We start from the raw sequence: 22,346 nt of genomic DNA, 5'->3' as shown, positions 1-22,346 counted from the left end.
TGATGTGTATGTTTCTCATTTTTAAAGCATGTTAACTGCGTCATTGAAAGTGAAGTCACTCAGTCATGCCTGACTGTTTGTGACCTCATGGATAGTAGCCTGCACCAAGCTCCTCCGTCCATGGGATTTTCAAGGCAGAGTACTGGAGTGGGTTGCCATTTCTTTCTCCAGGGAATCTTCCCAACCCAGAGATTGAACCCAGGTCTCTCACATTGTAGACAGACACTTTGTCACCATATTAATTTGTAAATGATGGTGGACGAAAGATGCATTGGCTGAACACTTCCCATGTAGCCTGAAGCCCACACTACCCAACTGTCTTTCAGACTCTTAGTTTATTTTGTTGGCCAGCATTGTATACAGGTCTACTTATTTGAGGATATGAGCCTTTGGTGTGGTCCTTGAGACACCTAAGGTCTTTTTTAGATGTACACCAGACTTTCAAATTCTGTAATTGGTTTAAAGAAGCCTGCTTTATACGCTGATGCTTCTGTTGCTATGCTGGTACATTTCTAATATTCTTTAAAAATGGAGCTCTTTGAGTTTGGTACAAATATTCATATTATGCAAATGTAAAAATTTTGTCTTGAACCTTTATATAGCTCCAGCTGAACACAAATTATGTACTCCCAAAGAGAAAAAGCCCCACAATGTCTTTATTCCAGAAGATACTAATAGATAATGAGCAAATTATGCTTACATTCAGAACATGGGGATTATTGTCATCTTTACAAACCCAGTTCCAGGTAAATACAAGCTCTCCTGTTTTCAAACCTAAGGAAGGCTTGAATTGCACATTAACCTTGTAACAAGCCGGTGAAATATGCATGGTGTATCTTGTGCAGCGTGTGACCTTATCTGTAGATTTTAATATCCTTTGTGGTTGCTGATGACGTGGTTTGTTTTAGGCTCCGAGGAATGTTTGCTCTTGTTTCTTTCTCTAGTCTGGTGCTAGTTACTCTGGAGCATTCCTTAAAGTGATTACTATATAATGTAAAAGGAAAAATAAAAGCAGTTTTGGACATAGAGGTGAAAAAAGTCACCTGTAGGAAGAATGGACATTTTAAAATTACACAGGATTTTGGAATAATAACAGTTCTCTTCTGAAAAACATGTTGCATTTAACTGCCTGTGCCTGTATTCTTAGAAAACTCAGCAGTGGCCACAGGACTGGAAAAGGTCAGTTTTCATTCCAATCCCAAAGAAAGGCAATGCCAAAGAATGCTCAAACTACTGCACAATTGCACTCATCTCACACGCTAGTAAAGTAATGCTCAAAATTCTCCAAGCCAGGCTTCAGCAATACATGAACCGTGAACTCTCTGATGTTCAAGCTGGTTTTAGAAAAGGCAGAGGAACCAGAGATCAAATTGCCAACATCCACTGGATCATGGAAAAACCAAGAGAGTTCCAGAAAAACATCTATTTCTGCTTTATTGACTATGCCAAAGCCTTTGACTGTGGGTCACAATAAACTGTGGAAAATTCTGAAAGAGATGGGAATACCAGACCATCTTGAGAAATCTGTATGCAGGTCAGGAAGCAACAGTTAGAACTGGACATGGAACAACAGACTGGTTCCAAACAGGAAAAGGAGTACGTCAAGGCTGTATATTGTCACCCTGCTTATTTAACTTATATGCAGAGTACATCATGAGAAACGCTGGACTGGAAGAAGCACAAGCTGGAATGAAGATTGCCGGGAGAAATATCAAGAACCTCAGATATGCAGATGACACCACCCTTATGGCAGAAGGTGAAGAGGAACTAAAAAGCCTCTTGATGAAAGTGAAAGAGGAGAGTGAAAAAGTTGGCTTAAAGCTCAACATTCAGAAAACAAAGATCACGGCATCCGGTCCCATCACTTCCTGGGAAATAGATGGGGAAACAGTGGAAACAGTGTCAGACTTTACTTTTTTGGGCTCCAAAATCACTGCAGATGGTGACTGCAGCCATGAAGTTAAAAGACGCTTACTCCTTGGAAGAAAAGTTATGACCAACCTAGATAGCATATTCAAAAGCAGAGACATTACTTTGCCAACAAAGGTCCGTCTAGTCAAGGCTATGGTTTTTCCAGTAGTCATGTATGGATGTGAGAGTTGGACTGTGAAGAAGGCTGAGCACCGAAGAATTGATGCTTTTGAACTGTAGTGTTGGAGAAGACTCTTGAGAGTCCCTTGGATTGCAAGGATATCCAACCAGTCCATTCTAAAGGAGATCAGCCCTGGGATTTCTTTGGAAGGAATGATGCTAAAGCTGAAACTCCAATACTTTGGCCACTGCATGCAAAGAGTTGACTTGTTGGACTTTGATGCTGGGAGGGATTGAGGGCAGGAGGAAAAGGGTACGACAGAGGATGAGATGGCTGGATGGCATCACTGACTCGATGGACGTGAATCTGAGTGAACTTCTGGAGTTGTTGATGGACAGGGAGGCCTGGCGTGCTGCGATTCATGGGGTCGCAAAGAGTCAGACACGACTGAGCGACTGAACTGAACTGCCTGTATTCTAGTGTGTCATCTGACTAAAACTGCATATTCTTTTTAAAAAATCGGTTTTACTCTGCCTAGACTTGACTGTCTAACCAGTGTGGCTGTACGTCTTTTGTTGGAAGCAGTTGCTTTGAGCAGCCCTGTTGACCTGAGCCCATGCTCTTTCCTGAGCTCTGGGACCCCTGTGAGTCATCACCTGTTGTCTGGTGTGTTTGCTTCCCCATCTATAAAGTGTCTAGTGGCATGAAGACAGCGGTGGTCAGGCAGGGGTGATCTGACTGCTGGTGAGATTTCCTCTTCTCTCTGCTGTGGCTGTTGAGCAAACAGGAGTCAAGTGTGGGAGACACAGACACAGCCCTGGGCTTGTTTGCAGTGGGTTTAAAGGTGAGGCTGGGTGGCAGCAGTATACAGTGCTGTGTTTGTGGGACCTTACTCCTTTTGTGAAGAAGTAAATTAGGAAAGAAATCTTCATAGCAAAAACTGTATGGTAGTATCTTATATCTTCCAGAAAAGAAGGATAGCACTAAGTCATGTCCGACTCTTGCGACCCTAAAGACTGTAGCCTCCCAGGCTGCCCTGTCCATAGGATTCTCCAGGCAGGAATACTGGATTCTTCCATCTGGGACCCAAATCCAAGTTTTCTCCTTCAGATCAGGTTGATTTCACCAAGCATAAGCAGAAACTGTTGTTCCTGATTTTGTTTTATGTAACCAACTTCTGAAGACTAACGTGTAATACAGTGTTACGTGTTTGAAGTGAAATGCTTATTCTCTTTGGGAAAATAAGCAGATATAACTCTCAGAGTGATAAAATTTCCTTGCTTATGTTATGTTGATGTGCCACACCTGAGAAAATTGCAGACGATCTTATCAAAAGTGGTGGTTATTGTTGGCTGCATTAAAGAGCATCTCCCAGTTTCTCCTGTATTCACACTCTTCCTTGTATTCTGACGTGCACATGTCTGTGAAACTTGGTATCTGTTCAACTCTCTTGTTAGGAACTGTCACTCTGTTACAGTCTCACCTGGCATTTCCAAATCTGTTTTTCCACACCTCGTCCTGGTAAGCCAAGGGGACGACCTGTCCACTGGTGTTCAGATTCTTGGTGCCAGTGTCTTTCCTAGACATCTTCAGGTAGCCCTTCACAGTTCCATTTCTGTGTCTTTAGGGGCCAAGCATCCATACTTACTGTTTTTCTCATCTACACTTGCAGCTTTTCTTGCATCTAGCAGTTCGCGTAGAATTCTCTCTTCCGTGAAAAGCCTTCCAGTTTAAACCAAGGGATTCAGATTACATAATCATTTTGCCAAAATTCTGGGTTTGTTTAGGGACAGATATTCAAGAAGCCCAGTGTAATTGCTTTGACATATTCCACCAGAATTACAGAAATATACCAGCATATTCCAATGCCTGTCTGCTTGTTAATGATTCTTTTTTGTACTTTTCTGATTTTCTCAAGTTGCCTGTAATGACTGTTTATGGTTTTCGTAATCAGAACAACTGTTTTTCTTCCTGTTCTCTTGTCCCCTTTATGTAAGCCTTGGGGAAATCTATCTATTCTTAAATCTACAACAGATCCCACATTTTACCACTTGAAGAGTTAGCATCTATGTGGGTTTTCTTCTGAAAAAATAAGCATTTCACTTTAAACAACCCCTTTGGACTGTTCTGTAAAATGAAACTGATGATTCCTTTGTTTCTGGGGGTGTCCTTTCTAGGTCTTATGTTAGATCCACGTAAGACAATGTTAGTTCACACCTAGTTTCTCTGTTCCTGGCTTTGTGATCTTGGTATGTTAACCTGTTTCCACATTGGTTTCTTCACCTGTATTTGTGATGCCAACAGCACCTCCTTTGGAGGATGGGCCTAATAGCTCATCCAGGTGAAACATGCAGCGTGCCTGGCTCAGGGCAGGTGTTTCATAAAACCTTCACACTTGGAGGCTTGAACTGTTCATGCATTCAGATCCTATTTGAGGTGGCCCCAGGCTGCCCAATTAGGGCCTGTCAAGTATACCTGTGTGGCTGCATATCAAATAAAAGTGTTTCTCAATTCAAATATATTTCTTTTGTAATTTTCACAGGGAGCTTCCAAACAGAATTACTTTCTCACATCTTGACCTGAGTCCCAACTTTGCTGTTTCGACTTTCACACTAGCTTTAAAATTGGTTACTCTACCACTGTTTAATTTGGTATCTTCGATACAATAAAGAAGAGTGATTCTCATAAATATTTAGAAAGGCACCTAATTAAATCCCATTATTATAATAAACTATTTAGATTTTTTTCATTTTCATGTAGTATTTACTCATTTGTATCTTTTTTTACTGTTGCAGTTATTTTAATCATGTCATATTACATATTTTTACTTAATATTTCAATAAACATTTAATGTATGACTCTATAGTCTTTGAAATGAAAATCAGATACCAAAAAGGTACCTGTACTCCCATGTGTATTGCAGCATTATTCACAGTGCCAAGATATGGAAACAACTTGAGTATCCATGAATAAATGAATAAGAAGATGTGACTTATATACACAGTGAAATATTACTCAGCCATGAGAAAAAGAAAATTTTTTCTGCCCTTTGTGACATGGATGGACCTTGAGGACATTATACTTAGTAAAATAAGCCCACAGTTCAGTTCAGCTCAGTTCAGCCGCTCAGTCGTGTCCGACTCTTTGTGACCCCATGAATCACAGCATGCCAGGCCTCCCTGTCCATCACCAACTCATGGAGTTCACGCAGACTCACGTCCACCGAGTCCGATGCCATTCAGCCATCTCAGCCTCTGTCGTCCCCTTCTCCTCCTGCCCCCAGTCCCTCCCAACATCAGGGTCTTTTCCAATGAGTCAACTCTTCGCATGAGGTGGCCAAAGTACTGGAGTTTCAGCTTTAGCATCATTCCTTCCAAAGAACACCCAGGACTGATCTCCTTTAGAATGGACTGGTTGGATCTCCTTGCAGTCCAAGGGACTCTCAAGAGTCTTCTCCAACACCACATTTCAAAAGCATCAATTCTTTGGTGCTCAGCTTTCTTCACAGTAGTCTTCATAGTCTTTATATCGTTTTAATACTTGCATTGTATTAAATATAATATAAATACATATGCTAGTCCATAAATTACTATTTAACCTGTTTATTAAGATTTAAATATTAAATATTACTAAAAGAATAAAATTTCAAGTGGGAAATTACTTTTTCTTTTTGGCTGAAAATTATGTAAACAGTATGTACCAGAATATTATTGATAAGGATCTGATATTTGTATTCAAATTTTTTCTTTCTTGAACTGTTTTCCTCCTCTAATCTAAAGTGATGTCCTCCCCTGAGTTTTCATATCCAGCCACAGGTACACATCTGCTTTCTTCTCTTCCCTGACAGATAGTACGCACTTTTAAGTGGATTGTCACGGAACTGTAGGACTGAGAAGGACTGGTAGAGTCCAGCTTCTGTCTCCAGATGGGGTGACAGTTACTGGAGGCAGATGACTGTCTCTTTTTTATCTTGAAAATCTCCTGGGAGAAAGATTTCAAAGCTCTCTGGAGCCATTGTTACATATTTTGAATCATTTTTCTGCTTTTCACATTTATCTTAGATCATGTTCACTATAGTTTAAGCCACTGTCACTTAGTACATACAAGACCTAGTATTATGTGCTGAGACATATATAAATTAAAATTTCATCCCTCAAGGCTCTGCAGGCCATTTTCAGAAGTTGAAATTGAATGTGTACTCGCTCAGTCGTGTCCAGCTCTTTGCGATTAGCCCGCCAGGCTTTTCCATCCACGGGATTTTCCAGGCAATAATACTGGAGTGGGTTGCGGTTTCCTTCTCCAGGGGATCTTCCGGACCCAGGCATTGAATTCAGACCTCCTGCACTGCGGGCAGACTCTTTACCATCTGAGCCTCCAGGGGCTCCCTAAAAGTCCGTTCCCATCCGGTTTTGAACCAGGGACCTTCCGTGTGTCAGGCGAATGTGATAACCACTACACTACAGAGACGAATGGGCTCAAATTTCACACTAAGGACAGTGGATTCTATTCTGTATATGGAGCCGTCAGGGATATCTTAGCATAGACATGATGCAATGGCTGTCATATTTTAAGTAGATTTAATCTGTGTTTCTGGGCAGAAAGCTTTCATTTATCACTCACTCAGCACATATTTGTTTTAGACCTAATTTTATTTATATATCCACGTGATAGATAAAGAGAAAACACAATTTCTTTTCTCTTTCAAAGACTTTAAACACATGACTACATAAATAATTGTAATGTAAGGCAGTGAATTCCATGCAGGTAGTACAGACAGAATGGAGACTGCATTTACTGGGCTCATGATGGTAGGCTTTCTTGAGATAGTGGAGATTAACCTGGTTTTGGAAGATAGGCCATATGTCTGAAGAATGTGAGTTCTGGACTCTGCCATTGTTTCTAAAGATACTTCTACTGAGGCAGAGATTTTGCTGCAAATTCCAAATGCCTTGGTGCTCAGAGAAGTGAGGATGTATGGTAGAGAAGAGCTGGGAATTAGTAGACTAAGTGATAATCATCACTTTGGATTTATAGACTCTTTGTGTGACCTTTGGACAATTCACTAACTTTATTGAACTTTTGTTTTCTTATTTACAAAATGAGTGACCCAAACCTGATGATTTTTAAAGGTATTTTCTAGCTGTACTGAAGTTCTTTGTGCAAAGTGTAGTGGTTAAGAGAACAAATCTGATGCTAAACTGCCTTGTGTCCCAGATCAACTATTTTGTGTCTCTTTGATTAGACTTGTTGCTTTGCCTCTGATCCCTCACTTGTAAGATGGGAAGCCTCATAACACGCTCTCACAGTGGGGAGATATGAGGGTGGAGACTGTTCAGCATAGTACTTGGCACAAAGTAAGTTCTTAGTAAGTATGAGCTATTTTTGGAACCAAGTCAAGGAAGATGGCAGAACAGGAAGTTCCAGGAACATGTTCCTCCACTAAAACAACAACTGAACTTTTAAAAATGTCTCAGGCAACTGTTTGGAACTTTGGATCTAATAGGACACTTGCAGTGTTCAGGAGAACTTGATGAAGACAATGGTAAATTTCAGTAAATCTTGATCGAATTCAACGTTCACGCTGCTGCGGCTGCCATCAGCCACCTCCAGCCCTGTGGCAGGAATCTGTCAGGCGCTAAAGCATTCCTCATGCAGCTTGCTGATGCCATGGTAGGCAATGAGGATTTTGTCCTCCAGCAATGAGGGTTGCAAGTTCTGATTGTTGCTTGCTGCTTTTGATTACTGTGGGCATGACAGAGAGGTCAGCCATTGTTTCACTCCACTATGGGCTGAAGTTGCTCTCCATATATTAGGGGATTTAAGAGACAGAACTCTCCCTTCCCCCACTCTTGGGAATCAGACTTTTGAAGAATCCTTTGGTTAGGTCTGTGGCTGTCATCAGAGACAAATGAAGAGAAAGTTTAGTTTCTCACACGCAATAAGAATATACAGTTTGCAGAACTGCTTTGGAAGAGTCACAGGATAGCTTCAGCTCTCAGCAAACAAAACTTGTTCCCAAGGAGTGGGGAAATTAGATTTCTAGAATTGCCACAGCATAATATTCACAATACCCAGTTCTAAGAAAAAACAAAGGAACAGGAAAAGTATTTCTCCTTCACAGGAAATAAGAATTTGACAGAAACCATCCCAGAGGAAGCACACACATTGGAGTTATTAGTCAGACTCTGTAAATCAGTGTCTTAAACTGCCCTGTAACAGATGCTAAAGTGACTGCTTCAGTGATTCCTTAATATGAAAGGATACTAAACAGCCTCTTGAATCCATAAGAAAAAAATGAACACCAGTAAAGGTAACTGCTGCTGCTGCTAAGTCGCTTCAGTCGTGTCCGACTCTGTGAGACCCCATAGATGACAGCCCACCAGGCTGCCCTGTCCCTGGGATTCTCCAGGCAAGAACACTGGAGTGGGTTGCCATTTCCTTCTCCAATGCATGAAAGGGAAAAGTGAAAGAGAAGTTGCTCAGTCGTTTTTGACTCTTAGTGACCCCATGGACTGCAGCCCACCAGGCTCCTCCGTCCATGGGATTTTCCAGGCAAGAGTACTGGAGTGGGGTGCCATTGCCTTCTCCTTAAAGGTAACTACATAGGTAAAATATAAAAGCTGATATTATTGTATTTTAGATATTTGTAATTTCTCACTTTTTCTTATATATACCAATTGTTATAAATCTCTGTGGACATTTAATGGATATATAATATATAAAGTTGTAATCTGTGACAATAACCATATAAAGGGGAAGAGATGGAGATGTACAGGAGCAGAGTGTTTATATGATATTGAAACTACTTTGAGATTATTCAAACCAGGTTGTTACATCTTTGAAGATGCTAATTGTAATTTCCAAAGTAACTACTAAGAAAATTTAAAAACACAGAATAGGAAAGAAGAGAATTAAAATGATACACTCCCTAAAAATCAACTAAGTATTTAAAGAGCAGTAACAAGGGAACTAAAGAACAACAACCAAAAGACATACCTAAAAAGAATAAAAACCACATACATAAAAAGAAGAATAAAGAAACACTAGGAAACCAATTTATAAATGCCAAAAGCAAATCTGCCTTTATCATTAATCACATTAAATGTAAATGAGTGAAACTCAGCTATTAAAAAGTAGAGATTGGCGAACTGAGTCGTTCCCCGCCCCCCCCCCGCCCCCGCAAAGGATCTGTCTGCATACTGTCTACCAGAGATTCACCTTAGGTGTAAGAACACAAAGAGATTGAAAGTAAGGGGATGGAGTAAGATATTCCATGCCAATAGTAATCAGATGATTGTGAGACAATGTCCACTTTAACTCAGATTATAAGAGATAAGGAAAGGCATTTGTGTTGATAAAAGTTTCAGTACATCAAGAAGAGATAACAATTACGAACATATGTGCACCTAAAAATGTTCATGGATTGGACAACTAATAATATTAAGTACTACCCAAAGCTATCCATAGAATCAATACAGTCTTTATCAAAGGATTTGAATTTAGGGGGTAGTTTTTTTGTTTTTGTTTGTTATACAGAAAACCTCATCTTAAAATTCACATGGGCTTTCCTGGTGGCTCAGTGGTAAAGAATCCAGTGCAGGATCCTACCAGTGCAGGATACTCAGGTTCCGTCCCTGATGTGGGAAGATCCCACCTGCCGTAGAGCAACTAAACCCACACACCACAGCTATTTAAATAAATAAAAGTTTTTAAAAAATTCTTATAGTGTCTCAGGAGACCCTGAATAGCCAAAATAATCCTGAAAAAAAGACTAAAGCTAGAAGACTCACATTTCTTCATTTCAAAATTACTGCAAAGCTATAATAATCACTAATAAGATAGTGACATAAAGGTAGACATATAGACAGTGAGTTGAACAGAATACCCAGGATAAACCCTTACACAGATGGTCAGTGGAATGCTGACACAGGTGCCGAAGCCATTCATGTGGAAAGGATAGTCTTTTCAAAAAATAGTGGCTGGGAAAACCGGGTATCCATATACAGAAGAATGAGGCTAAAGTAGACAAGGAGTATGAGTAAACATTTCTTCAGAGAAGACACACAAATGCCAGTGAAAACAATGGTTTTCCAGACAGACTGCCTCTGCTCAGATGTTGGCCTCCCACTTGCTAGCTATGTATTCTTATTGCACTTTTCTGTGCTTCAGGGGGTCTGCTTTGAGGTTAAAGGCGCTCATGAGTGGAGGGTGTCTGGCACCTAAGAAGCATAAGGAGATCCTGGCTCTCTTGATTGTCGTCATATGCTTGGCCACATCCAGGTGCCAGTGCAGGCGACTGCACCCTGGTTCCTGTCCTGCTTTTCACTCATCTTCCAAGCAGACCACAGGCTTCACCTCTAAAATCCAGATGATTCTGTGTGCCCTACTTTCCTCTCAGAGCAGTTAACAAGAATCAAGTGAGATAATTTAAGGGAAAGTAATTTATAAAATGTTCATTTAAATTAGTGCATGAAACATAAACATAATAATAAACATTATTATAATTATTACACATTACTATAATTAACATAACAATGTATGTTCTTTTTATGCTTTCCTTCTCCTAATAGACAGCTTCTTATTGTGTTAATCCTATTCTTTATTTGTATCATCTGGTTCACTGAGTAATTTCTTATGTATAATAAGTGCTCAGTAAATGTACTAGAGAAGCATTTAATTGGTATGGTATAAACTTTTTATTTTTAAAAATTTGTTTAGTTTTGGCTGTGCTGGGCCTTGGTTGCTCTATATGGTCTCTTGTCTAGATGCGACGAGCGAGGGCTACTTTCTTTGTCATGGTGCACAGTCTTCTCATTGCAGCAGCTTCTCTTGTTGCAGAGCACCGTGGGTTCCAGGGTGTGCAGGCTTTAGCATTTGCAGCACACTGACTTTAGAGCACAAGCTTGGTACTTGTGGCATGCAGGCTTAGTTGCCCCACAGCATGTAGAATCTCTCTGGATGAGGGGTTGAACCCATGTCTCCTGTATTTGCTGGTGAACTGGTAACCACTGGACCACCAGGGAAGTTCTGAAATAGTATAAAATTTGTAATTATATGAAATACTTGAGTGTTGTTTATTTTCTGAGAGGGAGCAGCAGGCTATTTTGAATTAATGTCAATAGCTTTTTTGGTCTGTTTTGACAAAAATGACAAAAAGATCATTTCTACCATTGTATGCTTCCCTGGTAGCTCAAACGGTAAAGAATCTGCCCACAATGCAGGAGACCTGGGCTTGATCCCTGGGTCAGAAAGATCCGCTGGAGAAGGGCATGGCTACCTACTCCAGTATTCTTGCTTGGAGAATTTCATGGACAGAGGAACCTGGCAGGCCACAGTCCGTGGAACTGCAAACAGTCTGAGAGGACTGAGTGACTAATACTTTTGGAGTGATAATTTACAACCATAAGTATAGATATCTCTAACTGTACATTTTAAGGAACCAAGAATTCAGTTGACAGGTATTATATTTAGTTGATAGATAGTAGTAAACTCATAAAAGAAGATAGAAACACTTGTAGAATTATTTCCTTTGAAGATTCACTTTGTAAATTATAACCGTTTTAAAGACAAAAATGAAATATGAAAAAGACTTCCATTTGTGTAAGTTCGTTCCCTCTCACAGCCTCACACACAAGGACTCAGTGTCTCTCTGGGAACTAGGGCTCTGCCCGGCCTGCCCCCAGGAGCCCACTCAGTGGAGTCCAGAAAGAGGAGAACGTTAAACATACCCGGTGGATGGAAGGAAACAATCCCATCATTGAGGAAAACACGGAGAAGGCAATGGCACCCCACTCCAGTCCTTATGTGCTTGTCTTTGTATTAAGAAACAAGAATGATTTAAGTTTGTTAAGTAGAAAGTCATTTCTATTAATTTTTCAAATAGTATGTTGAATACAGGTAAGCCTGGTTCTATTTAAACTTGTCTAAATTGCAGAGCGGAGCTTCTGCACGGTGAACTTACACACTGCTTGTCTCGATCAGGGAGGGCACTGGGCAAGCTCGTACCTGAGGAGACTTGGGAATGTGGGTAGGCGTTTGTAGCTTAAAGGTATGTTTCAAGCTGTGTTACTAACCTTGCATGGTAAGGAGTTGAAAGGGTAATGGCATACTAACTGCTCCACGGTCATCCAGTCACTTTCAGGTCAGGCAGGCGCAGGAGGCCTTGGTGATAAGTTGGGAGCACCCTCAGATTCTGCTCTGCAGTCGTGTTTGTGGGGCTGTGGCACCCAAGACCAACAGGGCTAGGCAGCTCTCAGGGGGACACACTGTCAGGTGGACCCCCTGGCGGAAGGTATCAGGAGAAACTAAGTACAGAAGGTTTCATCCCCTCCCCTGGATTAACGTACAGGACTGCAGCCTCGGCTAGTTGTGGAGTCTCAAGGGAAGTTTTTCTTTTGTGGGGCACACTCTCACTGTTTAAAGGCCCAAACTTGTATTTTGTGTGTCTGGCTCTAGTTGCTTTAGTATTTCTCCTGGGTGGGTGAAGCGCACATAGAGATACTGGTTTTGATTTTGGCATATGACACACCCTGCTATGGTTTTGCTGTGCCCTGGTTGCTATGTTACATTCTGAGGTTTCTGCCATTCTTGTTTGCCCTAATTTCTTTTTCATGAAGATAAGTTGTGCCATTCAAGAGAAGTTGTGCTACTGCTTCTGCTAAGAGTGTTTTGATCCCAGAACATTCTTATTCCTTTTATAATTTAAAGCGTGTCCTCTAATGAGTCTTGCGCATTTATCTAATTCAGCTGACGCTCCTTCATTTTGAAGCTAGACTAGGTTTTGTTTGTGGTAATAATTAAACCTGGGCTTTGTGAATTTTGAGGACAGTCTTAATTAACTGATTCTCTGATTTTAGTACTGTCAACTTCAGTTCTTTGTGATCATTGTCTTCCCGTTTCTTTAAATGTCATTTATTGTGAATCCTTTTGGTCTAATTTTCATAAATTTTTATACTGAAATTTCAGTTTGGGACATTTTGTGGATTTTAGAAAAATACTTTTCAATCCACTTGATTTGTTTTTCTCCCTTTTTTTCTTGACACACTATGCAAATACTGTAGTCTATTCCTCACTTTTTGTGTTATCTCAACTTTTATTTTTCTTTATGAGATCAAAAGATCAAACCATTAAAAAATTTATTTTACATGTGAATACTGTCATCTTTTGTTGAGATGATCTATATTATATATTATGTGACCATTATTAGAATTCCTTTTACGTAACACTATTATGTTTCTACCTTTGTTGGTTTTTGGTGATCTGAATCTATTTGCAGATTAAATTATTTGTATGAATAGTTACTGTAACGTTTCTTGATAAAAGTGGATTTTTAAATCAACTTTGTATCTCCATTGGAATGATAAACCTAGACAACAAGATAAGTTTAGCCATTCTGACTGCTGTGGTTCTTTGGTCTGTCCTGAGCCAGGGTTTCCTTCAGTGCTCTAGTGAAGGCGAGCATAAGGAAAAACTGAGTCACTCCTCTGACTCCTGGCTTGTCTTGTGTCTTGTAGCTTCATCTTTTTGTTTCTAAGTTTCATTTTTCTTTGAAAGTGGTCCCCACGTTGAGGTTTGTGGTTATAGACATCTGAGAATTGAAGTTGGCTTTGTTACCTATGTATTTGGAAAGTCATATATCTCTGATTAAAAAATCATTCACCAAAGAGTTCTCACTTTTGATAGTTTTATAAAAAGAGTATTTTTTGTTTGTTTGTCTGTTTAAATAACATTAAGTTGCATTGAAATTGCAGCTTTAAATTGTTTGTAACTGGAAAGATGATATTTGGAAGTTTTCTAGAATGGATGAATTTTTATAATCCAAGGTTGTTGAAGAATAATAACCATCATTTATCTAAAGCATTTTAATGTGTCAAATACTTTGGTATCCATTGTTGTCTTAAAATCGTCAAACTTAAATGTTGTTATTCACCAGTACAAGACAAAAAGGATTCTGTTTGTTTAGGCGATGCAATTCAGATCATCTGGCTTGTAAATGACCAAATGGGATTTGAACCCAAATCTCTAGACTTTCACGTTCTTGTTCTACTTGCTGTACCAAACTGCTGCTCTGAATAGACAGTTTTTACCTAGAAAGAAGCATGGAGTGTCATGTTGCAAGTTTCTAAAAAAAAAAAATGCATTTCACTGGGATGGCCAAAAAGTTCATCCAGGTGTTTTTAAGATGTAACAGAAAAACTCAAACAAAGTTTTCAGCCACGCCAGTACTTGCAGCCTTGTCTTCCAACTCTGTGGATGAGATGTGAGGGAGGCGCTGTTCACTCCGTCATATGAAAAAAATGCTTCATCACGTTGTGATTTTTATCTTGCAGCCATTGACCTGTGGGCCAGAGACATTAGGTATAGTTTATTTCTCTTTTTTTCTGCTGCATGGAGTGAGATCTTTATTGTTAATTCAAAGGTGAGAAGGCCAAGCCCTAACAGTCAGTGAGTTAAAGCCTTAGATTTGTACAGGTCACCAGATGTGATGGGAGAGCAAAAGAGGAAGTGCTGCCTTCCTACAAGTCCTGGCAAAGCCAGAAGACTCCACCAAGAAGCTTCCTGCCCTTTATGCAGGAAGTCCTGACAGTGGAGCAGGTGTTTTGTAGCTAAAATGAGTAAACTTGAAAGGGCTACCAGTCTCTTGAGTGAAGTTAGGAAGGTGTGATGGTCGTGTGGATTTTTCTAGAGCAGTAATCCTCAAGAGTATGGTGAGGGGACCAGCAGTGTCACCGTGGAGCCTGTAACCAACACAGATTAGGTGGCCCCTCCCCAGACTCCTGAATCAGAGGCTCAGGGTGTGGGGCCCAGCAGTGGGTGTTGTAACAAGCCTGTAGTTCTGATTCATGCTCAAATTTAAACTTTCTGTTCTGAAGTCACATGAGAAGTCTGTAGGTAAAGGTTTCAGATAGGCCCCGAGAAAGCAGTGTGGCTACGTGGGAATACGTGTAGGTTTGGGTTCAGGAGTTGCTTATGACCCTACAGATAGAGGCCGGCCACAACCCATCCTGAGGCATCAGGTTTCTGCCTGCGCTGTCCTTGTTAATGCATAAATTTAGGTCTTGTTATAAAGATGGCTATTTCTGATTTTCAAGAAACAGAACTGAATAGAGCAGGGAGAATCCTTTACCCAGAGACCACAGCTGTAGGAAGTCCAGCCACAGCACTGTGTTATGTAACCTGGTGGAATATGCTTTAATGAAGCAAAGTGGCTGAAAGATGGTAGTGCACTTTCTGAGTACTCTTTAAAGGTGGTACTGTTGTGGCACAAATCTGAGATAGGTAGACAGACAATAGAACTGAGGTGCTGAGGAAGAGATGGGATAAGGAGCATGTTAACTCTTACTAGTTGGGTCAGTTTGGACTCATTTGAGAGTTACTCACAGGAAGTGGTTATTGCTTAGTTTATTCAAGTAATGAGGCAGTTTATTGTTAAGTAAAAGGTAGATTCAAGTGCTTATTTCTATCTGTTAAAGAATACATTTTTATTGTAGAAAAAAAGACACAAGAATATAAAGAAGAGCATTCAAACTTACTGGTGTGTAATCCTTTTATTTAAGGATAAGTTGCTTAGTTTTCTGGTGCAGTTCATCCTTGTGCACTTCCTCCTTGTAAGAATATTATAAAAATAATATGTAGCCTTACTATCTTGGAATCTTATAGTTCATACAAGCCTGAGTCTGTTTCTCTAATTCAACAATATAACAGTTGTCACCCACGGTGGTAGTACCCACAGCGGGCTACTCCTTGTTGCTGTGCCCGGGCTTCTCATTGCGGTAGCTGGTCTTGTTACGGAGCTCGGGCGCTGGGGCTTTAGGAGTTGCAGCAGGTGGGCTCAGCCCTTGCGGCTCCCCGGCTCTGGAGCACGGGCTCAGTAGTTGTGGTGCACCGGCTTAGTTGCCCTGTGGCATGTGGGATCTTCCTGGACCAGGAATCCACCTGTGTCTCCTGCATTGATTGGCAGATGGATTCTTTACTACTGAGCCCCCAGGGAAGACCCCTACTTTTTCTTTAATTAGGATTCTTTATGCTATCATTTGTATAGCTGTTTCGTTATTTTTCTACTTTTTATTAGAAAGTAAGCTTCTTTGCTGTATTTCACTATAATATATGAGTATGAGTAATGTTTTTTTGCGTGTTTTTCCTCCACATCTCTGATTATTTCATTGGTATAGATTCTTAACAATGACTTTGTTGAATAAAAATGTATGAACATTTTTAAGGCCTTTAATTACCCAGTTGTATATAGAAATACATATACTAGCATGAACCCAGAGGAAACTAAATTTTTTAAAGGTTTCCTGTCTTACACTGGAAATACTGTTAACCTCTAGAGATTTTTTAAATAGCCGATATATTAGGTACTATTTTAATTAGTAGCTAGTATGTATGCCAAGCCTGGTATGCACTCATCTCTGTCTTTGGCTTGTATATTGGAACATATGCACTTAGTCTCACAGTAACAACATTAAGTAGGCATGATCCCCATTTTAGTTATGAAAAAGTTAAAGTTGAGAAAAATCTAAGTAATTTAATGAAGATAAAATTGGCAGCATGTAGCATAGCTAGAATTTAAACCGAGGTCAGTCTGACATCAGACCATGCTTTTCCTGCTTTCTTCTTTTTTCCTGCATTTTCTTTTATGTTTTGACAGAATTTTTGTTATTGGATAAGTGTGGGATTTGTGCCTTGAAAATAAAGTTTACACGTACTGCCAGAAAAGTGGTGGTTCTTTCTGTAAACTGGAATTTCCAGTGACCTGTGCCTATAAAAGGATATGGCCAGAAACTTATGTTAGTGTGGAGAATTAGGCTTCTGGTTTACAGAGGAAGAAACTTACGCTGGTGTGGAGAATTAGGCTTCTGGTTTATAGAGAAAGTCTGTCTTACATTTTATATTCTTCCATGAATTCATCTTTAATGTATTTTGCTGTCCACTTTAGAATGGAATAAACTGTTTGTCAGTGATGTCTTTATTTGGATCAAAAGGGGGTTAATGTCTACTCTGGGAATTTAAAATAACACACAGTTATAAATGTGTTCTACTTCAGTGTTTTTATCAGTTTTTTAGGTAATGTGGGTGTTATTTGCATAGGAAGGTAAAAGAAACATATTTGAACCAGGTGATAAATCTTTTCAAATAAGAAGTTGAAAATAAAGGGAGCAAAACTTACTGTTTCTTAAATTGGTTTGATTCTTCAGTTTAGAGATATTTCCTAGGACTAAGGTTTTAAATTTTTTAGAATAAATCTGATTTTTGGTGAGAGGAGGAGTGCCCGTTCACTCTTTGAATAATTGAAAATGTGGGCAGGATATTTTGCTGTTTTTAAAAATTCATGAAAACACTGCTAACACTGTCTTGTTGCCAACTTGGGTTTCACGCAGGGATTCATATGCTGGTGTCTGGGGGAGGAGCCAGATGGGCCTGAGCTTGTGCTGTGGCTCAGAAGTCAAGAGGTACAATAGCCTTTTCAAATCCAACAAGCTGATCAATGAAAAAGGGCTTACCAAGTGAATGGAATGTGGTATATTTTCTGTCTGGAGAATGAAGTTCTCCGATAGCTGCATGGAACTCTGTGCAGTGATCTGTGCTGCCCAGTATGGTACTGACCACATTGCAGACTGGACACGTGGCTCCTGCACCTTGGGATCTGTACTGTAGATTTTGTTTTCTTTCATTTTATTTGAAATCTGTTTGCCACCACGGCTGCCTCCCAGGCACAGGTGTAGAAAGTGGCTCTGAGGTTCTGTTGTCACCAGAGACCTTTGTGCATCTGCTTTTACGTCCCTGTGTGGCAGCTTGTCGGACGGGCCCCCCACAGTGCCTCACACTGTCCCGGTGGCCCCGCTGACCTGTACGCTGGCCCCTGCCTGGCGACCGTGCCACTTCCTGTCCCGCGCACTGTCCTTCCGGGAATGGTGCGGAACCTTTCTGGCCATATTCAGTGGTGGGTCCCATCCTCCCACCAGGAAAGAGAACAGACTGGCTTTAAAGCCGTTGGCTTGTGTTTCAGCCCTGTCGTGGACCCTTGCTGTGGACACAGTTGTTATCGTACCTGCTCTGGAAATGCAGACAGGCCTCCTCATTGTGAAGAGGGCTGAATGAGAGTGTGGCCAGTGCAGTAGCACCCAGAGCAGAATCCAGCCAGAGAGGAGGAGCGACACAGGCGTCTTCGTGCACATGAGCACATGGAGGCAGCGGGGGAGTAGTATTTTCTGCTCATGGCGTAGACTTCTCTGACCTATAGGAGGAGAAAGAAGATGGGCCACAGGCAAATAACACTGAGTTACCCTAGTTTTTGCTAAACAAGAGACAGTGACTACTGTCAAGTGACTGAAGATGTAATTCTTGGAGGAGCAGCAGTACTGGCAGCCTCCATCTATTTGTGCAAAGCTGCTCCCAGAACTCCACACCGTGCTGTTACTTCATCCTTGAAGAAGTCTCTGCACTGCTTATAGCTACTGTTCATGCTCCCCTATTATACAAACTGAGTCATCAGTTACATTTGCCCACAGTCACACAGCTAGTGAGTAGCAAAGCCAGGATTTAAACCCAGGCTTCTTAGAATCCAAACCATGTCTTTCCTCCCGCCTCCCAAGCCATCGTGTGCTGTGCACTGAAGCTCTGCGCCTGCACATGTCCCCTCCGACCTTCTATTCTTCCACGGCTTGATGTGAAATGTGTGCTACAGCCAGATTCCTCTAAAGAACGTGGACACAGCTGTGAAAGGTCTGGCTTATCTGTTCAGAAGGCACGCTCATTTCTTTATAAACACATCTGATGAGTAGTAATAAAGTGGTTTGGGTTCCATTAATTTAGGAAGCATTTATTGAGTCCCTTACACATGTCAGGTACTGTCTGGCACTCAGAAACAAAGATAAAGGAGAGACAGATGATCTGTTCTAGGATTTGAGGGGTTTAGTTGTAAAGGCCAGCATAAACATTTTGAAAAGCACTAGTGAGTACAGAGAGAAGAGGTGCTTTTACCACAGAATCTAGAAAAAGGGGCAACATCCATTTGAAAAACATTTTTATTTGTATGAAATAATGGGTGAACCAACCAGACAAGACCTCTCACAGGGATAACAATCTGTAGATGATTAATTACTTGGAGAGCCCCATGCCTGTCTCCCCTCAGAAGCCTGGGTTCCGGCAGCGCCGGCGTGGTTCTGCTTCTCTCAGGGGTTCCCTTGGTGTCTGTCCCCTGTGGGCTGTCTTCCCCTCAGCCTGCCCCACGTGGTGGTGGGAGACGCTTACACCAGCCAGCTCTGTACTGGAGCTTCCAGTTGAGACGAAATTGTAAACAGAATTGATTGCTGGTGCCAGGTATGTCTTCAGTGGAAAGTAGATTAAGACTAGGCTTATGTTTTTCTGACAACTACAGTTCTCAGTCTGACTCTTAGCTAACTAGCCGTTAAAAGAGAGAAGGGAAAAAGTAAGGAAATTCCTTCTGTTTGTCTTTGTTTTCTTTAGATCACAGCATTAATCCCAGCAGTTGTCTTTGCCACCCATCAGATTTGGATACCTTTTTCCTAGACAGTAAATAAGCACATTGATCTTATTTGTGATGTGAAAGAAATACTGTTTGTTCTGAGCTGCTAATGGGATATTTTATACTTTGGCAGGGTTGACAAGCACTCAAAATGAAAAGAGGTTTCACTTGGTTTTCCTCCTGTGCCCTTAGTGACATTAAAAAAACAGTCTATTTTTCCCTGTTTACCTGAATTCTGTTCATAACAGACTCAGTAAAGAACAATGGAAATGGTTCTTCTTGAAAGCAAACATTCTGACAAATGACTGTTTCTATTTGAATATACAGGGTTCTCTCTCTTTCTTTTCTAAAGTGAGCTTCAGTCGAAACCCTGGTGCTTGGCTCCACACCCTAGGATTCTGTGTGTGTCCCTGTGTGTGACTACCCGCATGGCAGCCTGGCCCGCCAACCGCCGCTGCCTCGTCAGGGAGGTCCTGAGAGAGGACTGGAAAGTAAACACATCACATTCTTCATATTTCTTGACAGAAGAATCTGTGCAGGCCCAGCCTCGTGTTGATGTTCACTGCTGTTGTTGGTGGTCATGTGATTTACCAAGTGAGCTTTTACAAACCTTGTTATTCAGTCCCTCAGTTGTGGCTGACTTTTTGCAACCCCATGGACTGCAACACGCCAGGCTTCCCTGTCCTTCACCATCTCCTGGAGCTTGCTCACACTCATGTCCATCGAGTCGGTGATGCCATCCAACCATCTCATCCTCTGTTGCCCCCTTCTCCTCCTGACCTCAGTCTTTGTGTAACAAGTGATTTTAGATGTTAACTGTGCATGTAGGCATTATGAGGTCCTGGATCTTATTTAAGCCAGTTTTGGCTGGCTTTGTCTGATACTGCTCTGAGAAGAGAAGTGGGGGTTGGGGGGTACTCTTTACCAGGCGGAGCGAGACGTCAGGATACCCCTCGTCCCTGCCCCCCACATGGCCCCCGCTGACCGCAGTGGACAGTGGTGGGAGACTGGGTTGTGGGGGAAGCCCTGACGCTGCTGGGTCTCCTCTGACACTGCGTGGGCTGGAGCTAGGGCTTGGCTCTGGGCGTCGGGCATCTCCCCTGTGATGGCAGTGTGGGCAGCCCCACCGGGCTGCAGGGACTTCCCACGACAGCCTGTCGAGGGCCATGTGTGGGCTCCTCTCGCCCTTGGCTGGTATGTGTGGCCATGGGTCATAGTTTTTCTGTGATGTTTGCCTAAAAGGAAGCTGCTAAACCTTTTCTGTCTCACTGGGCTGCCCCTTCCTTGTCCTTCAGTCGGAGAAAGTGAGCTTTTGAGGGTGTTTTTGTCTGCTCCTCTCTCTCCCCTTTCGGCATCTTCTCATTTTGTTTCTGTGCAGCATCAGGCATTCCTTGTGTCTAGGGGGAGAGAAAGGGGAAAGTGTATCTCCTTCATTCTTCCTGGGAGTGGAGGTCCTAAGTCTCCCTTAATGTTAAGCAGCTCCTCCTATGTGAGGAATAAGCCTTAGAGGTCTGAGAGGCACCGGGAGAACCTTGTCCTGTTTCTGCTCAAATGTGAGCCACCGCAGTGACTGTGTCCGTTTGGTAGTGAAGGTGGAGTTCCTTTGGTGTCTGACGCTTCTTTTCTGAAAGAGGCGAGTGGTCTTGTTGTAATGTTCCCTTCCGTGTCGGGCAGCTCTGTGCCCCTCACCTCTGGTACCTGCCCCTGAGGCCCCTGAGGGGTCCTGAGGCTACCCTGCAGCAGCTCCCACTGGCAGGGGTGTGGTCACCTCCTCCACCCTGACTTCCGAGGTAGGATCTGCTCCGAGCAGCAGAGGCCAGGGCGCTGTCCCTGGGGCTGGCTTGTGGTGTCCGTAGCCACCACGCTATTGCCCTTCGTACTCAAGATTTAGCAAGAAAGTAAGAGGAATCCAGCATTGCAAATAAATTTTTATTTGCGTATCTTTCCCTTTCCAGGCAAAAGCTTATTATCCCAGGTGGAAGCTGCCCTGTTATTCTGAATACTTACTTTTGTCAGAAAGTTGTTGCCAAAGAAGATTCAGAAGCATCACGTGATGGGCCCAAGTGTGACATGCCCTGTCCAAGGAGGAGCAGCACTCTGGCTCAGGTGTTCCAGTTTAAGAGCCTAACCGATAGCTCACCTGAAAGCAAGGTAAACTCCTCAACTTAGAAATTTTTCCTTTGTAATAATACTGCATTTAAAGGCCCGGTATTTATAGAAGTGTTTTCCTTTGGTCTTCTTCAAGTATTCAACACACATATATGTCATATTTACTCTAATTTATTAAAATTTGAGTTTTTTCTGTTCTCATAACTGCCTAAGAGCTTACTTAAGCCTCTTTTATTTATTTTAAAAAATCATCTTTTTCTTCTTCATGATGTTTGTTGCCCTGGGGATAAAGAGTTGCGTAAACTTGAGGTTACACACTGGAGATTGCTTTTTGGAATGTTAGTGATCCTGAGCCATGACTACCCATGATGATGAACTTGGGGAGCGCTAAGCCACACTTGGGGTGGGCAAGAGGACACTCCTGGGGTGCTGTGGGCTCCAAGTGTCTGACTCCAGCACAGCTACCTCAGGGTTGCCTGGCTCCCTGCATCAGCACTTTAGGGGTATGTTGAGGGTGACCACATGAGGGGAAACCAGAAAGAAAAGCAAATGGACTTTCATCCTGCTTTGTATGTGTGGAATCAAGCAGGGCCTCCCTTTGACTATCAGAACATGTGTCTGGAGGGAATTATGTGAAATCTCCCTTTAATCAATTTAACAGATGTACAGTATATGGCCCAAAGTGCATTACTGCTTTAACATACAGTTTCAAACAGG

The 22,346-nt window shown here is 41.8% G+C and overlaps 1 protein-coding gene across 1 annotated transcript in view; it reads left to right on the top strand.

Annotated features, from left to right (window-relative positions):
- The window catches only part of SPIDR (scaffold protein involved in DNA repair), a 139,508-nt gene that overhangs the window by 20,681 nt on the left and 96,481 nt on the right, over positions 1-22,346 (top strand). The window contains exon 2 of the mRNA XM_068983772.1: positions 21,476-21,671. Within this exon, the coding sequence (XP_068839873.1) occupies positions 21,591-21,671 (81 nt within the window). The 5' untranslated portion in view covers positions 21,476-21,590. The remainder of the gene's footprint in view (positions 1-21,475; positions 21,672-22,346) is intronic.

This window comes from Capricornis sumatraensis, chromosome 11, assembly GCF_032405125.1.
Source record: "Capricornis sumatraensis isolate serow.1 chromosome 11, serow.2, whole genome shotgun sequence".
Lineage (NCBI taxonomy): Eukaryota > Metazoa > Chordata > Mammalia > Artiodactyla > Bovidae > Capricornis > Capricornis sumatraensis.
This window is presented reverse-complemented; position numbering and strand designations above follow the sequence as displayed.